Source organism: Nicotiana tabacum, chromosome 21 (genome assembly GCF_000715075.1).
Source record: "Nicotiana tabacum cultivar K326 chromosome 21, ASM71507v2, whole genome shotgun sequence".
Lineage (NCBI taxonomy): Eukaryota > Viridiplantae > Streptophyta > Magnoliopsida > Solanales > Solanaceae > Nicotiana > Nicotiana tabacum.
Window position 1 is genome coordinate 29,427,993 of NC_134100.1, and position 20,589 is coordinate 29,448,581.

At 40.6% G+C, this 20,589-nt stretch overlaps 2 protein-coding genes across 7 annotated transcripts; both read right to left on the reverse strand.

Annotated features, from left to right (window-relative positions):
- Positions 1-7,185: 7,185 nt before the first annotated feature.
- LOC142175426 (uncharacterized) lies at positions 7,186-10,977 on the reverse strand. Its single transcript, XM_075242173.1, has 3 exons — positions 10,821-10,977; positions 10,429-10,527; positions 7,186-7,525 (listed from the first exon to the last, which is right to left on the reverse strand). Exons 1-3 carry the CDS (start codon positions 10,836-10,838, stop codon positions 7,340-7,342), a joined length of 303 nt encoding a protein of 100 aa, XP_075098274.1. The 5' UTR covers positions 10,839-10,977; the 3' UTR covers positions 7,186-7,339.
- Positions 10,978-12,820: 1,843 nt separating this feature from the next.
- LOC107765791 (putative phosphoribosylformylglycinamidine synthase, chloroplastic/mitochondrial) lies at positions 12,821-19,986 on the reverse strand. Of its 6 annotated transcripts, none has more exons than XM_016584488.2 (5): positions 19,839-19,986; positions 19,397-19,456; positions 17,282-19,311; positions 14,379-16,525; positions 12,821-13,127 (listed from the first exon to the last, which is right to left on the reverse strand). In XM_016584488.2, the coding sequence occupies exons 2-4, from the start codon at positions 19,439-19,441 to the stop codon at positions 14,380-14,382; spliced, it is 4,221 nt and encodes a 1,406-aa protein (XP_016439974.2). In that variant the 5' UTR covers positions 19,442-19,456; positions 19,839-19,986; the 3' UTR covers positions 12,821-13,127; position 14,379. The 6 variants fall into 6 exon arrangements, with proteins under 6 accessions (XP_016439974.2, XP_075098273.1, XP_016439973.2 ...); XM_075242172.1 differs by having other exon boundaries at positions 19,397-19,453; positions 19,839-19,985; XM_016584487.2 differs by having other exon boundaries at positions 12,821-13,143; positions 19,839-19,985.
- Between the last annotated feature and the right edge of the window lie 603 nt (positions 19,987-20,589).

A 20,589-nucleotide genomic window follows, 5' to 3' on the forward strand; every position in this document is an offset into this window, starting at 1 on the left:
GTAGAGTAGCATTGCATGGGACGCACGCGAGGTGGCAAACCTACTTTGGAGGATGGACAAGTACTTTGAGATAGTCAAGGAGAATGACGAAGTTGTTAAGGTACGCAATGCCTCAATGTACTTGGCCGAGGTTGCCGCGTTATGGTGGCATCGACAGTGTGTTGACATGGAATTCGGCTGTAGTTCATAGGAATCTTCATCAGATCAATCATGCAGTTACGGCTAATCAAGCAGAGATCGATTGTCCTACCAGAGAGCTGACATTAGAAGATTGACACCCACAACACCAACAAAGCTGGACGACATACGATCAAAAGTTCGGGATGATGTGATCCAAGTCAACCTAGAGGCAAAGCAGTTCCTTGAGTTTGAAGGGGCTATGCAAGATTGAGACGTGGGAGCAGTTCAAGAAGGAGTTGAAGAAGCAATTCTACCCGATAAATTTGGTGTACGAGGCTAGGCGGAAGCTAAAGGAGCTCCGACAAACGGTCACAATTCGGGAGTATGTGCGCGAGTTCACTACATTAATGCTGCAAATCTCATCATTGTCCGAGGAAGATTGCCTCTTCTACCTCATGAATGAGTTGCGAAATTGGGCAAAGCAGAAGTTAAGAAAACATCAGGTAGCCAAAGTGGACGAAGCCATAGAGGTAGCTGAGTCGTTCGTTGACTTCAAGATGGAGCCTGCCAAGTCCAAAGAAAGCAACGCCGAGATAGGTGGGGGAGATAATGACAAGGACAACAAGAAAGGCATAGCCAAGGTATATAAGGGCAATGGCAAGGGGCCATCCCATAACGGACATGATGCAAGAGAAACGGCAAAGGGCCACAAAATAGTGTGAGTACGTGCCTAAAAAAAGGTGCTACTTTTGTAAAGGATCACATCGGGCAGGTGAACGCCCAGAGTTCGAAAAGCTTGCAGCAATAATCGGGAACTTTGCTCAGGTACACAAGGGTGACACATGAGGGACCGCCTGCATTGGGGGATGCGCCTGGAATCTAAGCCGAAAGGACGGGATTCCAAAGCCTATCTTGGCGCCATGCAAATGGAGCACGGTGGCAACAAAGTTGGGCAGACATAGTTGAAAAGGATGACGAGTTACAAAGTGATGACACTCTATCAGACTTAGACAATGCACCAAGCAGAGGGGTCAAGTTTGCTAGCAAGGCTGGGACTATGGAGGGTAGCCAAATAAGGAGTGGAAACATAGACTCGATGCTTGAGAAGCTGCTAGACTTGGTTGAGTCACGGGGAGATTCATGCCAAGAGCAAGGGGTCACATCCGATGGGTGGAGGATCGAGACCATCATTGCTAGCTGTCCAAAGTACAAACAGGGCAAGAAGAAAGGTGACCAATACCTTGTGACATGGGAAAGCGAACCGCTCCATAGGGCATCATGGCTAATGGACAAAGATCTCCGGTGACGCCAAGGCAAGGTGCACGCGTACATGTCGATGATTTGTGCCGAGGGCGGCACAAAATTGGGTGGAGAAGAGTGTCATGGACCGCCATATCATCATGCCACATAGTTTCCACTTGGCATATGTTTTTGATGTATGGAATGCTTACATATGAAATAGACTAACACATGTGGGAATGTTCCAGAAAAATACGGAGATTTCTCATGGAAGACATTCGAACCCTATGGAACTGCTAGGAAAGTCCTAAGAAGATTCTAGCTATGTAGAATATTCTAGAGAAGGGACTTACTTGTAAATAATAAGGGCCTTGTGTAATAATTATTATTTACTCATTAGCCCCTAGGAGACTAGTATACAAAGAGACTATTCATTTGTAACCCATCAAGAAAAAACAATCAAGTTCTCTACAATAAAAAGCTTCATTTGGCAAAATTTTCTTGTCTTTCAGTCTTTCTTATCTAACATTCTCTTGGCAATCTTGAGTGTAGTAATCTAAGCTGACTTGGTATAGCAAGTTCGTGAGCAAGTTGTATAAGATCGTGAGCAAGTTATCAAGTACCGCACGTGCACTTAGTTTAAAACTAAGGACGTTGCAACGTGATATCATAGCAAAGGTTATGACAAGGAATGTTAGAAAGAATACAAGAGATTGCTAGATGGAAGCTTTGTAAGGAACAATGGTCGGAATTACCAAGGGCTTGGTGCTTTCAAAAGGGACCAATGTGAAGGTCCCAAGCAAAAGTAGTGTAGCGTCGCACGGGACGCACACGAGGTGGAAAACCTACTTTGGAGGATGGACAAGTACTTTGAGGTAGTCAAGGAGGATGACAAAGTTTTTAAGGTACGCAACGCCCCAATGTACTTGATCTAGGTTGTCGCGTTATGGTGGCGTCGAAAGTGTGCTTACATGGAGAAAGGGCTATCTAAGCTTGAGACGTGGAGTAGTTCAAGAAGGAGTTGTAGAAGTAATTCTATCCGATGAATGTGGTATATGAGGCTAGGCGGGAGATAAGGGAACTACGATAATCGGCCACAATTCGGGAGTATGTGCGCTAGTTCACTACCTTAATGCTGCAAATCTCGTCATTGTTCGAGGAAGATTCCCTCTTCTACTTCATGGATGGGTTGAAAAATTGGGCAAAGCAGGAGTTAAGAAGACATAAGGTAGCCAAAGCGGACGAGGCCATAGAGGTAGCCGAGTTGCTTGTTGACTTCAAGATGGAGCCTGCCAAGTCCAAAGAAAGCAATGCCGAGAGGGGTGGGGGAGATCATGACAAAGACAACGAGAAAGACATAGCCAAGTTATACAAAGACAATGGCAATGGGCCATCCCATAACAGACAGGGGTCCAAGACAAAGGGAAAGGGGCCGAAAAACAGTAGCGAGTACGTGCCCAAAAGAAGGTGCTACTTTTGTAAAGGATCACATCAGGCAGGTGAATGACCAGAGTTGGGAAAGCTTGCAGCAATGATCGGGAACTTTGCGCAGGCACACAAGGGTGAGTCATGAGGGACTGCCTGCATTGGGGGGATGTGCCTAGAATCTAAGCCAAAAGTAGAGGATTCCAAAGCCTATCTTGGCGCCATGCAAATGGAGCATGGTGGCAACAAGAAAATTTGGGCGAAGATAGTTGAAAAGGATGGCGAGTTACAAAGTGATGACACTCTATCAGACTTAGATGATGCACCAAGCAGAGGGGTCAAGTTTGCTAGAAAAGCTGGGACCACAGATGGCAGTCAAATAAGGAGTGGAAGCATGACCCGATGCTTAAGAAGCTGCTAGACTTGGTTGAGTCATGGGGAGATTCAGCCCAAAAGCAAGGAGAGACATCTGATGGGCGGAGTATCGAGATCATCATTGCTAGTCGTCCAAAGTACAAACGGGGCAAGAAGAAAGGTGACCAGTACCTTGTGACATGGGAAGGCGAACCACTCCATAGAGCATCATGGCTAATGGACAAAGATCTCCGGTGATTCCATGGTGAGGTGCGCACGTACATGTCGATACTTTGTGAAGAGGGCGATACAAAATTGGGTGGAGGAGAGTGTCATGGTCCGCCACATCATCATGCCATGTAGGTGTAACTTGGCATATATTTTGACATATGGAAAGCTTACATATGAAATAGACTAGCACATGTGGGAAGGTTCTAGAGAAATACGAAGATTTCTCATGGAAGACCTTAGAACCCTATGGAATTTCTAGAAAATTCCTTCGAAGATTCTAGCTATGTAGAATATTCTAGAGAAGGGACTTACTTATAAATAATAAGGCCTTGTGTAGTAATTATTATTTACTCACTAGCCCCAAGGAGACTAGTATATAAAGGCGGCTATTCATTGTAACTCATCAAGAAAACAATCAAGTTTTCTACAATAAAAAGCTTTATTTGGTAAATTTCTCTTGTCTTTCCGTCTTTCTTACCTAACATTCTCTTAGCGATCTTAAGTGTAGTTATCTAGGATGACTTGGCATAGCAAGTACGTGAGCAAGTTGTGCAAGATCCTGAGCAAGTTGTCAAGTGCCGCACATGCGCTTAATTGAAAACTAAGCACGTGACAACGCGGTATCAGAGCAAAGGTTATGACTATAAGAATGTTAGAAAGAATACAAGAGATTTCTAGAAGGAAGTTTTATAGGGAACCATGGTCGGAATTACCAAGGACTTAGTACTTGCAAAAGGGACCAATGTGAAGGTCCCTAAGCGAAAGTAGTGTAGTGGTGCACGTGACGCACTCGAGGTGGCAAACTTAGTTTGGAGGATGAACAAGTACTTTGAGGTAGTTAAGGAGGATGACGAAGTTGTTAAGGTATGCAACACCTCAATGTGCTTGACCGAGGTTGACGCGTTATGGTGGCGTCGAAAGTGTGCTTACATGGAGAAGGGGCTATGCAAGATTGAGACATGGGAGCAGATCAAGAAGGGGTTGAATAAGCAATTCACCCAATGAATGTGGTGTACAAGGCTAGGCGGAAGCTAAGGGAGCTCCGACAGTCGGCCACAATTTGCGAGTATGTGCGCGAGTTCACTACTTTAATGTTGCAAATCTTGTCATTGTCCAAAGAAGATTCACTCTTCTACTTCATGGATGGGTTGCAAAATTAGGCAAAGCAGGAGTTAAGAAAACATCAAGTAACCAACGTGGACGAGGCCATAGAGGTAGTCGAGTCGCTCGTTGACTTCAAGATGGAGCCTACCAAGTCCAAAGAATGGTAACTAAATATAGAGAGAAGAAAATCCTTAGGTTGACCAAGGATAGGAAATCTACTCTATCTACTGATGCGGGAAAGGTTGTTGAGAAGGGGACATGTGATCAATTTGTTCTCCTTTCTAACCGATCCATTGCGTGTCACGTCGCCCTATCCATAGAGGAAGAAGGCGTATGCTCAAGTCTAAAATCAAGGGGCCATCCCATAACGGATAGGGGTCCAAGAGAACGGGCAAGGGGGCGGAAAATGGTAACGAGTACGTGCCTAAAAGAGGGTGCTACTTTTGAAAAGGATCACATCGGGCAGGTGAATGCCCAAAGTTAGGAAAGCTTGCAGCAATGATCAGGAACTTGGCTCAAGCACACAAGGGTTACACATGAGGGACCGCATGCATTGGGGGGATGCGCCTGGAATCAAAGCCAAGAGTAGGGAATTCCAAAGCCTATCTTGGCGCCATGCAAATAGAGCATGGTGGCAACAAGAAAAGTTAGGCGGACATAGTTGAAAAGGATGGCGAGTTACAAAGTGATGACACTCTATCGGACTTAGATGATGCACTAACAAATGGGTCAAGTTTGCTAGCATAGCTGGGACCACGGATGGCAGCCAAATAAGGAGTGGAAGCATGACCCGATGCTTAAGAAGCTGCTAGACTTGGTTGAGTCATGGGGAGATTCAGCCCAAAAGCAAGGAGAGACATCCGATGGGTGGAGGATCGAAACCATCATTGCTAGTCGTCCAAAGTACAAATGGGGCAAGAAGAAAGGTGACCAATACCTTGTGACATGGGAAGGCGAACGGCTCCATAGGGCATCATGGCTAATGGACAAAGATCTTCGGCGACGCTAGGGCGAGCACGTGTCGATGCTTTGTGCCGAGGGACGCACAAAATTGGGTGGAGGAGTGTCATGGCCTGCCATATCCTCATGCCACGTAGGTGCCATTTGGAATATATTTTTGACATATGAAAAACTTACATATGAAATAGACTGACACATGTGGGAAGGTTCTAGAGAAATATGAAGATATCTCATGGAAGACCTTAGAACCCTATGAAATTGCTTGGAAAGTCCTTAAAAGATCTTAGCTATGTAGAATATTCTAGAGAAGGGACTTACTTGCAAATAATAAGGGCCTTGTGTAATAATTATTATTGACTCACTAGCCCCTAGAAAACTAGTATATAAAGGAGGCTATTCATTTGTATCTCATCAAGAAAAACATTCAAGTTCTCTACAATAAAAAGCTTCATTTGGCAAATTTCCCTTGTCTTTTAGTCTTTCTTATCTAACATTCTCTTAGCAATCTTGAGTGTAGTAATCTAGGCTAACTTGGCATACCAAGTTCGTAAACAAATTGTCAAGTGCCGCACATGCGCCTAGTTTAAAACTAAGGACGTGACACAAGTCTGTAAAGTAGAATATTCCTCAGTCTACTCTTTCGCATTTTAGAAACGACCAACAAAACTTGCTCTACACGAGTTAGCTACACTTACATATGGATACTGCTTTTGCATTTGTCAGGCCGTATGTGACAAATTTCTACAACTGAACAGTAAACTATATCTATACAAAACTGACTTAGCATAAGAAGTTGGTCAGATTTAAAACTCATGTTATTCAATTCCTGCATTAAGACAGTGCCCTTAGCATAAGAAGTTGGTCAGATTTAAAACTCATGTTATTCAATTCCTGCATTAAGACAGTGCCTAAAGAAAGGTTTCGGATTGCTCAACGGCACTATGCTAATGAAATTTATCGAATTGTTTGAGCTTGCAACATAATTTTTCTGCTCGTTAAGACAAGACAACTTGGTCTAGATATCATTGCTGAGGATATATTATTTTATTTATACAATAGATGGGACTAGCCCGTGCTTGTAGTTTGCATTATACCCTTTTTTTTCCCCGATAAATACAGTCTCTCATCACACGGAGTACAATATTCAGCTGAAGAACATGTATTTTTACCATGTTAACAAAATAAAACATAATGTATTTGCCGTTCCTGAATCCAGATTATTGCTAATACTTTCACAAGTCAACAATGGTTTCGCTGTCAAGGGAATTCTAGCTTACGGGTACACGGAATCCACAATATCAACAAAACTCTAGGCAAGTCTTTCTACTTCATCAATAAGTTGCCCCAGTGCACACGAAAAACACAATAAGTCTAAATTTTATTACAAGGGAAAACACACTATTGGAATACTCCTCACTTTCAGCAGAGAAATTAAAAGAATTCTGAAAAAAGAATTGACATCTAAAAGTAATATTCAACACAATAGTAATCAGCACTCAAAACCAAGTTATCATTATGCCTGATCACTTTTGAAAAATGCAAGTCAAAACAAATGGTGAGAACACATGGAACACTAATTTATTGATTTACATGGCTGCAATTCTATCCACCTGTATTTCAACATCTATGAGAACAATAGCCCCCTTCAATGTCCTAACAAGCTGCTAACAACTATCCTTGCATTTAACATCTTAATACCCTATTAGAATAAGTAGCTATGTTTTTATTTATTTATGCAGGACGCCAAAAATATAGTCATAGAGCAGACTTGAATTTTGCAAAAAGGTAGGTCTAAAAGGATCGCTGAACATGCTCAGTTCACATCAATGTATATATAGACTAACTAACTGGTAACTTGAAACAAGGCGTTGCCCACTTTATATAAAAAGATAGACATCAAAAGCACCTATATGCGGCTAACACGGTGAGAAACAAAATCAAAAGAAGGCTTTAACCCCCTGCAATTTAGAACTGTAAAGCACAGATATTCAAATTCCTCCAGCTGGTTTACTAATAAAAGCAGAGTCCTTGAAAGTGTGAGATATAGCTTCAATATTTTCCGCTTTAATGGAACCAGAAAGCAGCTAGTTAACTGCAATTCACAATAGAAGCGATTAGGGAAGCTTGCAGTAAAGCTATTACTACTAAATACGAAAAACCGGCTGTGTTAAAGTATAACTCAAACACAGGCGGCGTTAAATTTTTTTTTCTTCAGTTAAGGAACGGCGTGACATGCCGTATGAGAATAGTATATATGTGGAGCATGTGGAATACGGGGTTAGGCAAGAATCAAGTTGACAATTAAGTCACCATGAATTAAGTAATTGTTGGGACATTGAGATCGACGAAGTCATGGAGGCAATGCGTAAGATGAGAAGGGACAGAGCTAGCGGGCCAGACGAAATTCCGGTTGAACTGTGGAGGTGTGTGGGTAGAGCAGGCTTGGAATGGCTTACTGCATTGTTTAGTGTTATATTCAAGACTAATAGGATGCCTGAAGAGTGGAGGTGGAGTACAATGGTCCCGTTGTATAAGAACAAAGGTGATGTCCAGAGCTGTAACAACTATAGGGGCATCAAATTACTAAGTCATACCATGAAAGTTTGGGAGAGAGTGGTAGAAATGAGAGTGCGAAGGACGGTGTCTATTTCAGACAACCAGTTCGGGTTCATGCCGGGGCGATCTACCACAGAAGCTATCCACCTTATTAGGAGGATGGTGGAACAGTACAGAGATAGGAAGAAGAATCTCCACATGGTGTTTATTGATCTGGAGAAAGCGTACGATAGGGTTCCTAGGGAGGTCTTATGGAGCTGCTTAGAGGATAAAGGGGTCCCGGTTGACTATATTAGGGTGATTAAAGACATGTATGCTGGAGCTAAGACTCGGGTTAGGACAGTAGGAGGCGACTCTGAACACTTTCCAATTATTACGGGGTTGCATCAAGGGTCTGCGCTCAGCCCATTCCTATTTGCCCTGGTGATGGATGCACTGACTCATCATATTCAAGGGGAGGTGCCATGGTGCATGCTATTTGCTGATGACATTATTTTATTTGACGAAACACGAGGCGGCGTCAACGAGAGGCTAGAGATTTGGAGACATGCTCTTGAGTCTAAAGGTTTCAAGTTGAGCAGGACGAAGACGGAATACCTAGAGTGCAAATTTGGAGTTGAGCCGACGGAAGCGGGAGTTGAAGTGAGGCTTGACTCTCAAGTCATTCCCAAGAGGGTTAGTTTCAAGTAACTTGGATCGGTTATCCAGGGGACCGGGGAGATTGACGAGGATGTCACACACCGTATAGGGGTGGGGTGGATGAAGTGGAGGTTAGCGTCGGGAGTCTTGTGTGACAAGAAAGTGTCATCGTTACTAAAAGGTAAGTTTTATAGAGCAGTAGTTAGGCCTGCCATGTTATATGGAACTGAATGTTGGCCGGTAAAGAACTCACACATCCAGAAGATGAAAGTAGCAGAGATGAGGATGTTGAGGTGGATGTGCGGACATACAAGGATGGATAAGATTAGGAATGAAGATATTCGAGAGAAGGTGGGCGTGGCCCCCATGGAGGACAAGATGCGGGAAGTAAGACTCAGATGGTTCGGGCACATTCAGAGGAGGAGCACTGATGCACCGGTGAGGAGGCGTGAGCGACTGGCTGTGGTGGGCACACGGAGAGGTAGAGGGCGACCTAAGAAGTATTGGGGAGAGGTGATCAGACAGGACATGGCGCGACTTAGGATTACTGAGGACATGGCCCTTGACAGAGAATTATGGAGGTCGAGCATTAAGGTTGTAGGTTAGGGGAAAGTTGTGAATATTTCTACAGCACAATAGAGTGAGACTAGCCAGTTAGGAGTTAGACTAAGAATGTCATTGGTCGTCTATTGATGCAGGGCTTTACCTGCTAGTTTTACTATACCAGCCATCTATTTCGTATTTCGTATTCTATATTTCATATCTCTTATATTGCTGTTATTTTATTATGCATTTTTATGGTACTAATATATCGGCTCATGTTGCTTTTTTGAGCCGAGGGTCTCCTGGAAACAGCCTCTCTACCCTTCGGGGTAGGGGTAAGGTCTGCGTACATATTACCCTCCCCAGACCCCACTTGTGGGATTATACTGGGTCGTTGCTGTTGTTGTTGTTGAAGACTCTGACTCGAGTAATGGAGTCTAAATCGTGATTCCAAGACCTCAAAATGAAAAACACTTGTTTTTACCTATCCAACTTCTCAAAATTTGTCATCAGCTAGGAAGAGAAAACAGCCATAACATGAATATTTTTCAACTTTTCTCTGACGTCCAGCAAAATCAAGCAATATACCACATTTTTTCACTTATCTAGTATCCTTCACTACAAGAGGGGTTGGAATTATCCCTCCAACAACCTCGTAATACCCGCCCTCACTTCCTTCAACCTCATCAGGCACCGACAATCCGAGGAAATATAGTTATTAGTATAGATTAGATTCTTTTTTTATTTTATTTTGGGAAAACTACACAGTATAGTCGCTTCCAAAAATAATAGCAGGTAAAATGCATATTTTTTGTATATTAATGTATAATATACATATTTTATACTTATTTTTTTATATATTTGGCTAGCGGATGTAATTATTTTTGGCCGACCGGCCAAATGTGTGTGTTCCTCGAAAATATTTTTAGCAACCATACTCATCTTGCGTGTCTTCTTATTAATAGAAGAATTGAGATCAACATGCACTGTGGACTTCTGCTCCTGTATTCTCCGCGAACTTCGTTAGAAATTATCATTAGTCTCTTTACTACTTCAATCTTTAAATTTTGTCAATTTACCAGGTCTAGCAGTTACTATGACAGGAAGAAAAGTTAGGAGCAGCATCGGACAGTGTGAGAATGGGATAACTAACCAGTTCCATTCTATTCTATGTAACCACATCGTGCAGTTATAACCACTCAGCAGTTAACTGTGTAGGAGTAATAAGAGCAAAAGTTGGATGGGAGCGGCACATACCCCAGCTCCACAGACAATATTGTAGAAACCTGTTGATATCTCATTTTGAACAACAATGTCCACTTTTGGTGTAAAGTGTTCTGCTTTTATCTCGGAAACCTGTAAGATCAAAAGCCAAAGGTCATAGCTTAGTTGTGTGGAGCTGTACAAGTTAAAAATTCCTGCTTTCAGTAAGCAGGTAAGAATACATCACCAGCAGGGCAAATCTCCTATTACTTCCTCTTGCTGTAGTTCTGCCAAAATATCAACTCACCATAGAAGAAAGGCCCACATACTAATAGCGACAATAAAGCACGTCACATTCATATCCTCTTACGCATACTTGTTTTCAAGTACACGATCTCATTTTAGTCTAAGCAACTCAAACTTTGAAAACAACAAAATACACGTACCCAATGAGTCCCAGTCATTCAGCAATGAACAGTAGTAGTAGTAGTAGTACAGCAAAAGGATACCCCTAATGTTTTCATATTCACATTGGATAGGACTTGTAGTTATCATGTAATTGACTACATACGGTGCCGAAGAAACCAACTCCCTAAAACATAAAAGGAGTCACATATAAGCATCTCAAACACATTATTCTTCTACGCAAATGAAGCAAAATCTAACAAACTGTCAGAACTTAATGCATAAGAGTATCAGATAACAGAAATAAGGCAAGAGTTTACAATCTTACAGTTAGTAGCTCATGTAAAATCATAGTATCAGGCTATCAGCGATTGAAATATTTTGTTATTTTAACTTTTAATTTTCTTTCATTAGGCAATAATTTTAGTACAAACTGAATGCCAACTCAAACAAAAAAAAGCAAGTATCAAAATGAGAATATATGAGCTATAACACATTTTCTCACTTTCCATTGGGGAGCATTATTTCAATCCATAATCAGTAACCAATGAGGTACTGAAGTATTTCCATAAAAGGACAATATGGTACCTCAGAGAAACATTTTGCTACTGTCTTTGATGCAAAAAAAAAAAAAACATCTCGATTGTCAAATAACATTCAAGCAAGAAAAAGGAACAACAACAACAACAACACCATACCCAGTATTATCAAATAACATTCAAGCAAGAAAAAGGAACAACAACAACAACATACCCAGTATTATCCCAAAGCAAGATAAATTTGAAACAGCAAAAACAACCGTCTCCTGCTTGCCAAGCCTCTTCTATATATTAGTACAATGTGAAATTCCATTTTCCATTTAGAAAATTATTTACTTAAATTAATTTTTAGTTTCTATATGGCCAAGAATTTCTTGTTTAGGATTCTTTCTTCCTATTCTCTCATGAACCTGACTATCAAATCGAAAAACAAGGTGGCGTGATGATAGAACTCAACAAGATATCACTTTGCCAATGATTTGACAGATAGTTGATGTTTTGATATTCATATGAAGGAAAAGGTCATCCAGGAAAGACATTTGCATATTCCCAGAGTTTTAAGTAGCCTGAAGTTTTTCCAAGACTTCAATAATTCCAAGTGAAATTCATGATTGAACCACTAAAAACCTCAAATTTGACTTGGTTGGACAGCTTCTTGAAGTGTTCTATAAATACCACTATCAAAGTATTTCAGTTTCCAAATACAGCAAACATCTTCCCTTGTCCTTATAACAAGGTCCAACAAGGTTTATGTTGCAGCCACAACATTTAGGATTAAGAACAAGCGGGAAAAAAAACAATGAAGAGAAGTGAGAATTTCTTTCGTCATATAACAATTTAACATAATGACCAAAGTGTAAATAAAGGGGTAAGCACACGAAAGAAAATTCAAATGTAACAGCATAAACTTCTCCAAAACAATATACAAGCAGTATGTTTTTCCATGTTTAAATAGGCACCTCATATATTTCACAGTTAGAACTGACAAAGAAAAAGGGGGCAAAACAAAGGCAAATAGATAAGAATTAAAGCAATATAAACAGGAATTGCTATATTGCTTTCAAGAAAACTCTCATAGAATCGAGAATGAAGTTTCCTCCAGTAAATGCATGATTATAAGTTCATGCCATACGGGAATAGGCCGGAATAGTCATATGCAATCTCATTATGAGAAGGGGTCAATCGGTCCTATCTAAACAGATACCATGCTTACATAATGGTTCCTGGATCAAGTTTGATCTTTATAAGGTCCTGGTCTTTCACTTTGCTTTTCCCTCCCTAACCTCAGTGCCCTCATTCCCCCACTCCCCACCCCTAAAAAAGAAAAGAAAAAACAAACAACCTAAAGAAAAAAAAATATTACAGAAGGAACAGCAAAATGCATACTCAGATAGTGTAATGAAATGGAATATAACACACAACAGTTCCCCACAACCAACACAAGCACACCCTATGACAATGATGCACAAAGTGAAGAGGAGTTGGAAAATTGATACGAAGAATGCTCAGAAAAATCAGTTGATCTATATGTAAGACATAAGAAAAACCAATTATGGTATACAAGAAACAAGTGAAACAGCTAAGAGGCAATGAAAAAGTCCATCAGAAACGACAATCAGCCAGTTAAATTGAAAAATTCATCTGCTTTGTGCCATGGTATCAGCAACAAAATTGCAGAGATCTCAAGCTCTGCACTGATCTTAATCTCTGCACCTTCAGCACTGACTATTAAACTGTGTCGCTTCTGTCCAATCTTTGCACTTCAACCTCTATGTGATAAAGAACGGCACCAGCCTCTCAGCTTTGCCCCTATAATAATATTTGTCTGTCAAACAATGTCATGACTTCAGAATTTTCCAAAAATTTGTACATTTGATAAAAACATGAACTTATTTTCCGCACACATACTTTAAAAAGAAGCATGTCTAATGAAGATACATTTGGAATAAGTGCTACTGTATAAGATTAATTATGCAAAAATTTATTAATAATAACCTAAAGTGATATAGTAATAGCTTGATCTACAACCAAAGAATTCACTATTGACACAACTCTTCTGGATTGAAAATGTGAGTCGCAACTCAAATATATTAAGAAGAGAAATCCCAGCTTAATACAGCACCCTATAGAGACCGTGAAGCTGGTTGTTACAGCAACAATTGCAGTAGAGAAAAGAAAAGGAAAGCACTCAGAAAGAACGAATGAAAGCTTAACTTTTTTTGATAAAGAAGAATGAAAGCTTAACCATTCCAACTTCTAAAACTTTTTAAATTTTAACCCAAAATTAAATGTCACTACATAATTCTGTTATTCTTTTCAGTTCTTTTAACTTATGCAAGAGATTTCCCACAAGAAAAAATTTATGCAGTAGACATAAGTTTCTTTACCCATACTAAAAGTAACTAGATGGTAGCTTCATTATCATGTTGTGATGCAGACTCGATGAACAGTGCTAGCGGCATACAATCTGTGAGAATGCACAGGAGAAAAATCTATTTATTAACAATGATACAATGAGCCTTATATATAATACACATTCTACTCCTACTACATAAGGGACTAGGACATATTCTACAACTACCTCAGCAAGTATAACTGCAATGAAACACATAAATCGAACAGGCCTTTGAAAGAATTGATTGAAATACGACAGTGGATAAGTCAAAACATAATGCACTCAAAACCAGTCTTTATGCTACATGTTTCTTCATAGTTCCAACAGGGATAGAAACATGGCAAAAGAGTTGATAATGAAGTAAAAGACTCGATGAACAGTGCTAGCGGCATAAAAAGTGTGAGAATGCACGGGAGAAAAATCTATTTATTAACAATGATACAATGAGCCCTATATATAATGCACATTCTACAACTACCTCAGCAAGTATAACTGCAATGAAACACATAAATAGAACAGGCCTTTGAAAGAATTGATTGAAATACGACAGTGGATAAGTCAAAACATAATGCACACAAACCCAGTCTTTATGCTACATGTTTCTTCATAGTTCCAACAGGGATAGAAACATGACAAAATAGTTGATAATGAAGTAAAAGAATTACCTCATGAGCACCATTCTCTGGCATTTTGGAACATGCGCAACCAGGGACTTGGACCTTTCTTTTCAACATCCCAATTTTTAGGATACCATGGGAACTGCCACATCAAGAAACAGCGTTCTGGATGAGGCATTATCGCAAGATGTCGCCCATCTGGCGAACAAATTGCCGCCACACCCAAGGGAGAACCATTAAGATTGAAAGGATATATATCTGTTGGTCTGCCATCATCATCGCAATATTTCACTGGTGCCAAGTTGGAGCCAACAATATGATTGAAAACATTATCATCAGGGAAATAAGCTCTTCCTTCACCATGAGCAGCCCAAACGCCCAGTGTACTACCTTCCATACCTTTGAACATTATGGCCGGTGATTCTTCTATTGTCACACTCGTGAAGCGGCATTCAAACCTTCCAGACTCATTATGTACAAACCTAGGCTGTGATGGGTCCCCGCCGGCACCGAAAACACCTCCCACTTGGGGCCCCGGAACCCAACCCAACAGAGCCATAAGTTGGCACCCGTTGCAAACTCCGAGGCTGAAAGTGTCTGGACGGTTATAAAATGCCTGAAATTGGTTTAAAAGAGGTTGATTAAAGCGAATGGACGCTGCCCAGCCTTTTGCAGAATCAAGCACGTCAGCATAACTAAAACCTCCAACAAACACAATTCCTCTAAATTCATCAAGCGTGATGACTCCATTGAGAAGGTCTGACATTGCAACATCCCATGGCTCAAATCCAGCAGCATAAAAAGCTGCAGCCATTTCTCTATCACCATTGCTGCCTTCCTCGCGAATAATTGCGACCTTTGGCTTGGAAACGACAGTCATATATTTATCATCAGTAAATGTTGGTGTGAAGGATAGTTTCCAGGATGGTTCATGCCGATTCTTCAATCCTTCTTTTTCTAATTCTACACACGAAGCCAGTCTTTGGAGCTTTTCCAATTGAAAGCTGGTTTCTTCCCACATATCCCTCAGCACAGAAGTTTTCTCATTCAAATGAGTAACCCCGTCAACTGTCAACTCAACTATTGGAGATGAAGTAACTTGAGCAATAATATTAGCTGAAACAGCACCACTGCGGAGCTTTTCCAGAACTAAGTCCAAGTTCTTCCTGCTAACTTCAATGAGAAGGCCAAGCTCCTCTGCAAAAAGTGTTTGGGGTACACTACTCCCTAAAGAAGTTAAATCCAAGCGAATGCCACAGTTCCCTGCGAATGCCATTTCCAGGGCATTCACTAAAAGTCCCCCATCACTGATATCATGACCAGCAGATATCAGCTCATCAGAGATTAGATTCTGAACCTCATTAAAAACAGTCTTAAGATAAGATGTGTCATCCAGATCAGGACTTTCATCCCCAATTTGATCAAAAACCTGTGCAAGAGCAGATCCACCAAGTCGTCGTTTTCCTTTAGCCAAGTCAATATGAAGCAGTACACCATCATCTCCAAGCTTCAAGTCTGGAGTAACTGTCTTGGTTATATCAGGACACGTCACATAGGTACTGATGACTAGATTCCCTGGGGCTTTAACAAGTTCCCCAGACGAGTGGGCTGCCATGGAAAGGCTGTCTTTCCCCCCGTCAATTGCAATTCCAAGTTCAATCATAGCTTCAGAAAGAGCAACAGCAGCGTCATACATTGCAGCTCCTTCACCATCTAGCTTTGCAGCATACATCCAATTCCCACTTGCTTTAACATCAGAAAGAGATGTAACTTTCGCCCAAACAAGATTTGTGAGTGCTTCTCCGACAGCCAGCCGTGCCATTGCTTTTGGATCCAAAAGACCTTTTATTGGCTGCTCCCCAATTGAGCATGCACCTCCAGTTAAGTCTGTATAAGTTTGAGCTATAACAGCAACATCAGCAAGAGGAATCTGCAGGGGACCCACAGTTTGTTGCTGTGCCACAAGGCCTGTGACACACCTGTCAACTTTAGTGGTCAAGAACCTTTTCGAACAAACAGAAGGGAGCCTCAGGACCCTCTTCAATGAATCTAAAACTGTTGTTGCAGGAGCAATATCAAGTGGTTCACGCAGATTGTTCATGCGACGGAATTCAAATGTCTTTTTAGGCATATCGCCAAGCACCTTCTCAAGCTCAAGATCCACTGCAGGTGGAGGAGGAGGCAATCCACTAGACCTGCATTTTTCAATTGCTTTTTAGCATAAAAGATGGAGCTAGAATCGCTTACACACAAGTTTTGCATGCTAAAAATCAAAGCCTGAAATGAAATTTAATCTTTATCCTCAAATTTTCAGCATAAGAAAAAAGATTAAATTCTGGTTCTTTCTCGATAAACAAACAGCCAGATGCTTTTTAGCACAAAAATTGGACCAAGAATGCCATACGCACCAGCATTGCACAGCAAAAATCAACGCTCAGAAATAAACATTAATCTTTCTCCAAAATTTTCAGCATACAAAAAAAAACAATTTTGACAACCAGAAAATAGCTTTGAGTTATTGCTTTAGCAAAATCAACAAATATCATTGCCAAAAATCAAAATTTGAAATAAATACTTAATTGTTCTTCCACGAATTTTCAGCATCCATAAAAAGATTCAGTTTTGAGCAAGGCCAGTGAGTGTGTTGGAACTTTTGGACAAAAGCTCAGCAGTGAGACATTCCTTTTTTTAAAAACTTAAATTACTCTTCTAAGAACAAATGCCTGATTAAAAATTTAATATAATTTATTATCATTAGTTTTAGGGCGGAATTGCCCTACCTGTTGGGAAATATACTGGGTATGTTGTTGTTGTTGTTTTAGGGCGGAACTGACAGAGGTTTGTAATTGAGTGATGGATATCTAGTCAACTTAGGTAATAAAATTCATGATTGTTAATCTTTCAGACATTAATTTTAATTTTACTTTAAGGATGAGGGCAGTTCACCAGACCTGGATTTTTCAATTGCCACGCTATCCTCCAGGACAATACGCCCTTCACCATTAATTGTTCCAATAACAGCCATGGAAACTCTTTCCCTCGCACATATTGCTTGCAAAAGATCACGACTTTCAGGCTTCACTAGTATAGCATCTTGCTCCTGATATTCTGCACCCCAAATTTCCAGAACAGACATCGTGTGATCGCCAACTACAATTGCCCTTATATCAATTTTGGCGCCCTGTGGATGTATTATTTCCTTCACAACATTACAGTTTCCACCAGCACCCTGATCATGAATACTTATGATCGGGTTGTTGTCCCCTATCTCAATGCAAGCACGAACAACCCGATACAACTTCTGTGCCATCTCAGCATCTCCACGCTGCACGGCGTTGAAGTCAAGCTCAGCATCATTCTGTCCACTGACCATGCTGGATGCAGCGCCACCTCCCATTCCAATACGATATGCTGGTCCTCCAATCTTAACTACCAACATACCAATCTCGGGTTCTCCCTTTGATAAGTGAAGGTGATCTATTTGCCCAATGCCAGCACTAAACATGATCGGCTTCAACCATTCCCTCCTCTCACCACTTGGCAGTCTCATTCCAAACGTTCGACAATAACCCTGAATCAAAGGCTCCCCGAATTTGTTCCCATAGTCCGATGCTCCATTACTAGCATCAATAAGGATCTGCAGCGGTGAAGCCAAATTTGCTGGGTATGTGAAAGAAGGATCTTCCCAAGGAGCATATGAACCTTCAATATGAAGATTTCCAACACAATATCCAGCTGTAGATGCAACAACAAAAGAACCCCTTCCCGTAGCATGGGTATCCCGGATACGGCCGCCTGCACCTGTCTCAGCACCAGGATAAGGTGCCACAGCACAAGGGAAATTGTGGGTTTCTGCAGTAAACAAGATAGCTAGGTCACTGGTAATCATGACCAAGAAGCATGCCGAACCAGGCTTGATAGGTCGCAATTGCTTCACTCGGAACCCCTTGATAGCGCTGGAATTATCTTTGAAACCAATAACCGAATTGTTTGGATTTGCAAGCAAAGTGCTCTTGACGATCTGCATAAGAGTCTTATCCACAGGTTGACCATCTATAACAAGTTTCCCTGTAAAGAACCAGTGCCTACTATGTTCGCTATTAGATTGAGCAATATCAAATAATTCCACATTCGTTGGGTTTCGCTTCATGTCATCCCTGAAAAGTTTGATGTAGTACTGTAAGTCTTGCTCATCAAAAGCCAACCCCATTTTCTCATTAATTTCCTCCAATGCCTTTCGACCCCTTTCTATGACGGGTATATATCGAACCTCCTCTGGAACTATGCTTGTCTTGAAAGAAGTAAGCTTCTCAACATAAACACACTCAGTCATCCGATCATGAACCATAGAAGCAAACTCATTAATTTGACTATCCAGAAGTGACCCGTCAACATATAATAAATACCTCCTAGAACGCTCCATTCTATTTATCTCTGTTAATCCGCATGCTTGGCAAATGGACACTGCATTAGCGGACCACGCCGTAGTGAAAGATAACCGTGGACCAACTTCAATGATATATGCATCTGGAATTTTCCTCTTCTCCTCATCGAGGAAACTCTCGCTTCCCAAGTTCTCAGGTTCATAAGTTTCTCCTAAAACCCATTTAAGCACAAAAAGTTTCTCACTTGAAATATCTGAATTGAGCCCGATATTGAAACACTGTTCTGTTTTCAAGCCAATTATCTGATTAGAGACCTTTGTTTGAACCAACTTGAGAAGCTCAGCAGTGGCACTGTCCTGTAGAAACGGAACACGATATAAATGCATCACCTTCTCAGCAACCTGAACATCTTCATCAACGACGCTCTTGATATCCCTCGAGACCACAGCTCTAATCTTCGCCGGAATATGAGACCTTAAACTCAAATTCTTATGTGAATACTTAAGAGGGCTTTGTCTTGGAAGTGTACCCCAAAGCAAACGATTCGTCTGCTTACTGGAATGTCGGGGTAATGCTAGCTTTTGTCTATCAAAACCCTGCAATTAAATAAGTACCAGAGTTAAAACAATTTCCTCAACATCATTATACAGAACATATTAAAAGAAACAGTAATAATCATACCTGTAAGAATTCTGTTGCAGTGATGTCCCAAGCAGATGTTGCCATTGCAAAAGTCTGCTGCTGCAATAAATAAGAATGAAACAAATTATCGTTGAACCAAAAAAAAACATAGACAAGAAACAAGTCAGCACGATAAATTTATGGGATAAGAAAAACCTTAACTTCTAGAAAACTAACAGAATATACGCTAGCTAAAGAAAACTCAAAATCAAATAACCCCAGGAAAAAATCAATTAAATACCCCACTCAAGAACAATATTTGTTACAAAGGAGTAGCCTTTACCCAATTTTGGCGTTTCCTTCACCACGCGCGCAAAAAGCTTTTTAGCATAAAAACTGAGCTAGAATACAAATTTGTGTGTGATAACAATCAAAACTTGAAATAAAAATATAATCTTTCTCCACACATTTTCAGCATAGGAGAAAACAAGAATCAATGTACCTTTAAGTTGTGGTTTTAGCAAAATCAGCTAAAATTATGGCCAACGTGAGTGGGGAAAAGCCAGCGTGAGAGAGTGTTGGCTGAGGCTTTTGGACAAAAACCCTAGTACTCAGATATTCCTTTTTCTTTTTTCATTCTACTTTATTCGAAATTAAAGATTGATATAGAGTCAACTTAAAATTTGATTATTCGAAAATTGTTATAAATATATTATATTATGAATGTTCATTTAGTACTCCGTTGTAAATAATCTTCATCCATATGAGATTCCACCGTAAATTTGTTTATCCATTTAGTACTCTATTGGAAATAAGCTTCCTGAAGAAGCTTATCACTTCGGTACCCGGTTATGGATAAACATTACCCTAGGTAGAAGATTATCCATACCGGGTATAATAAGCTTATCCATTCAGTACTCCGTTATGGATAAACATTGCTCTCAGTAGAAGATTATCCATATCTAGTATAGTAGCAGCTTACACAGCAGCTTGCAGTAGCAGCTTACACAGCAGCTTGCTGTAGCAGCTTACACAGCAGAGCTTGCGTAGCAGCTTACACAACAGCTTGTAGTAGCAGCTTACATAGCAGCTTGCGTAGCAGCTTACACAACAGCTTCCTTTCTTTTATAAATAGAAGAGATTTCAGTTCATTATGTACATCAGTTTGAATTCGAATAATATATCAGTTTCTCTCTATACTTGTCTTTACTTTATAGTCTTTATTTTATAACACGTTATCAGCACGAGACTCT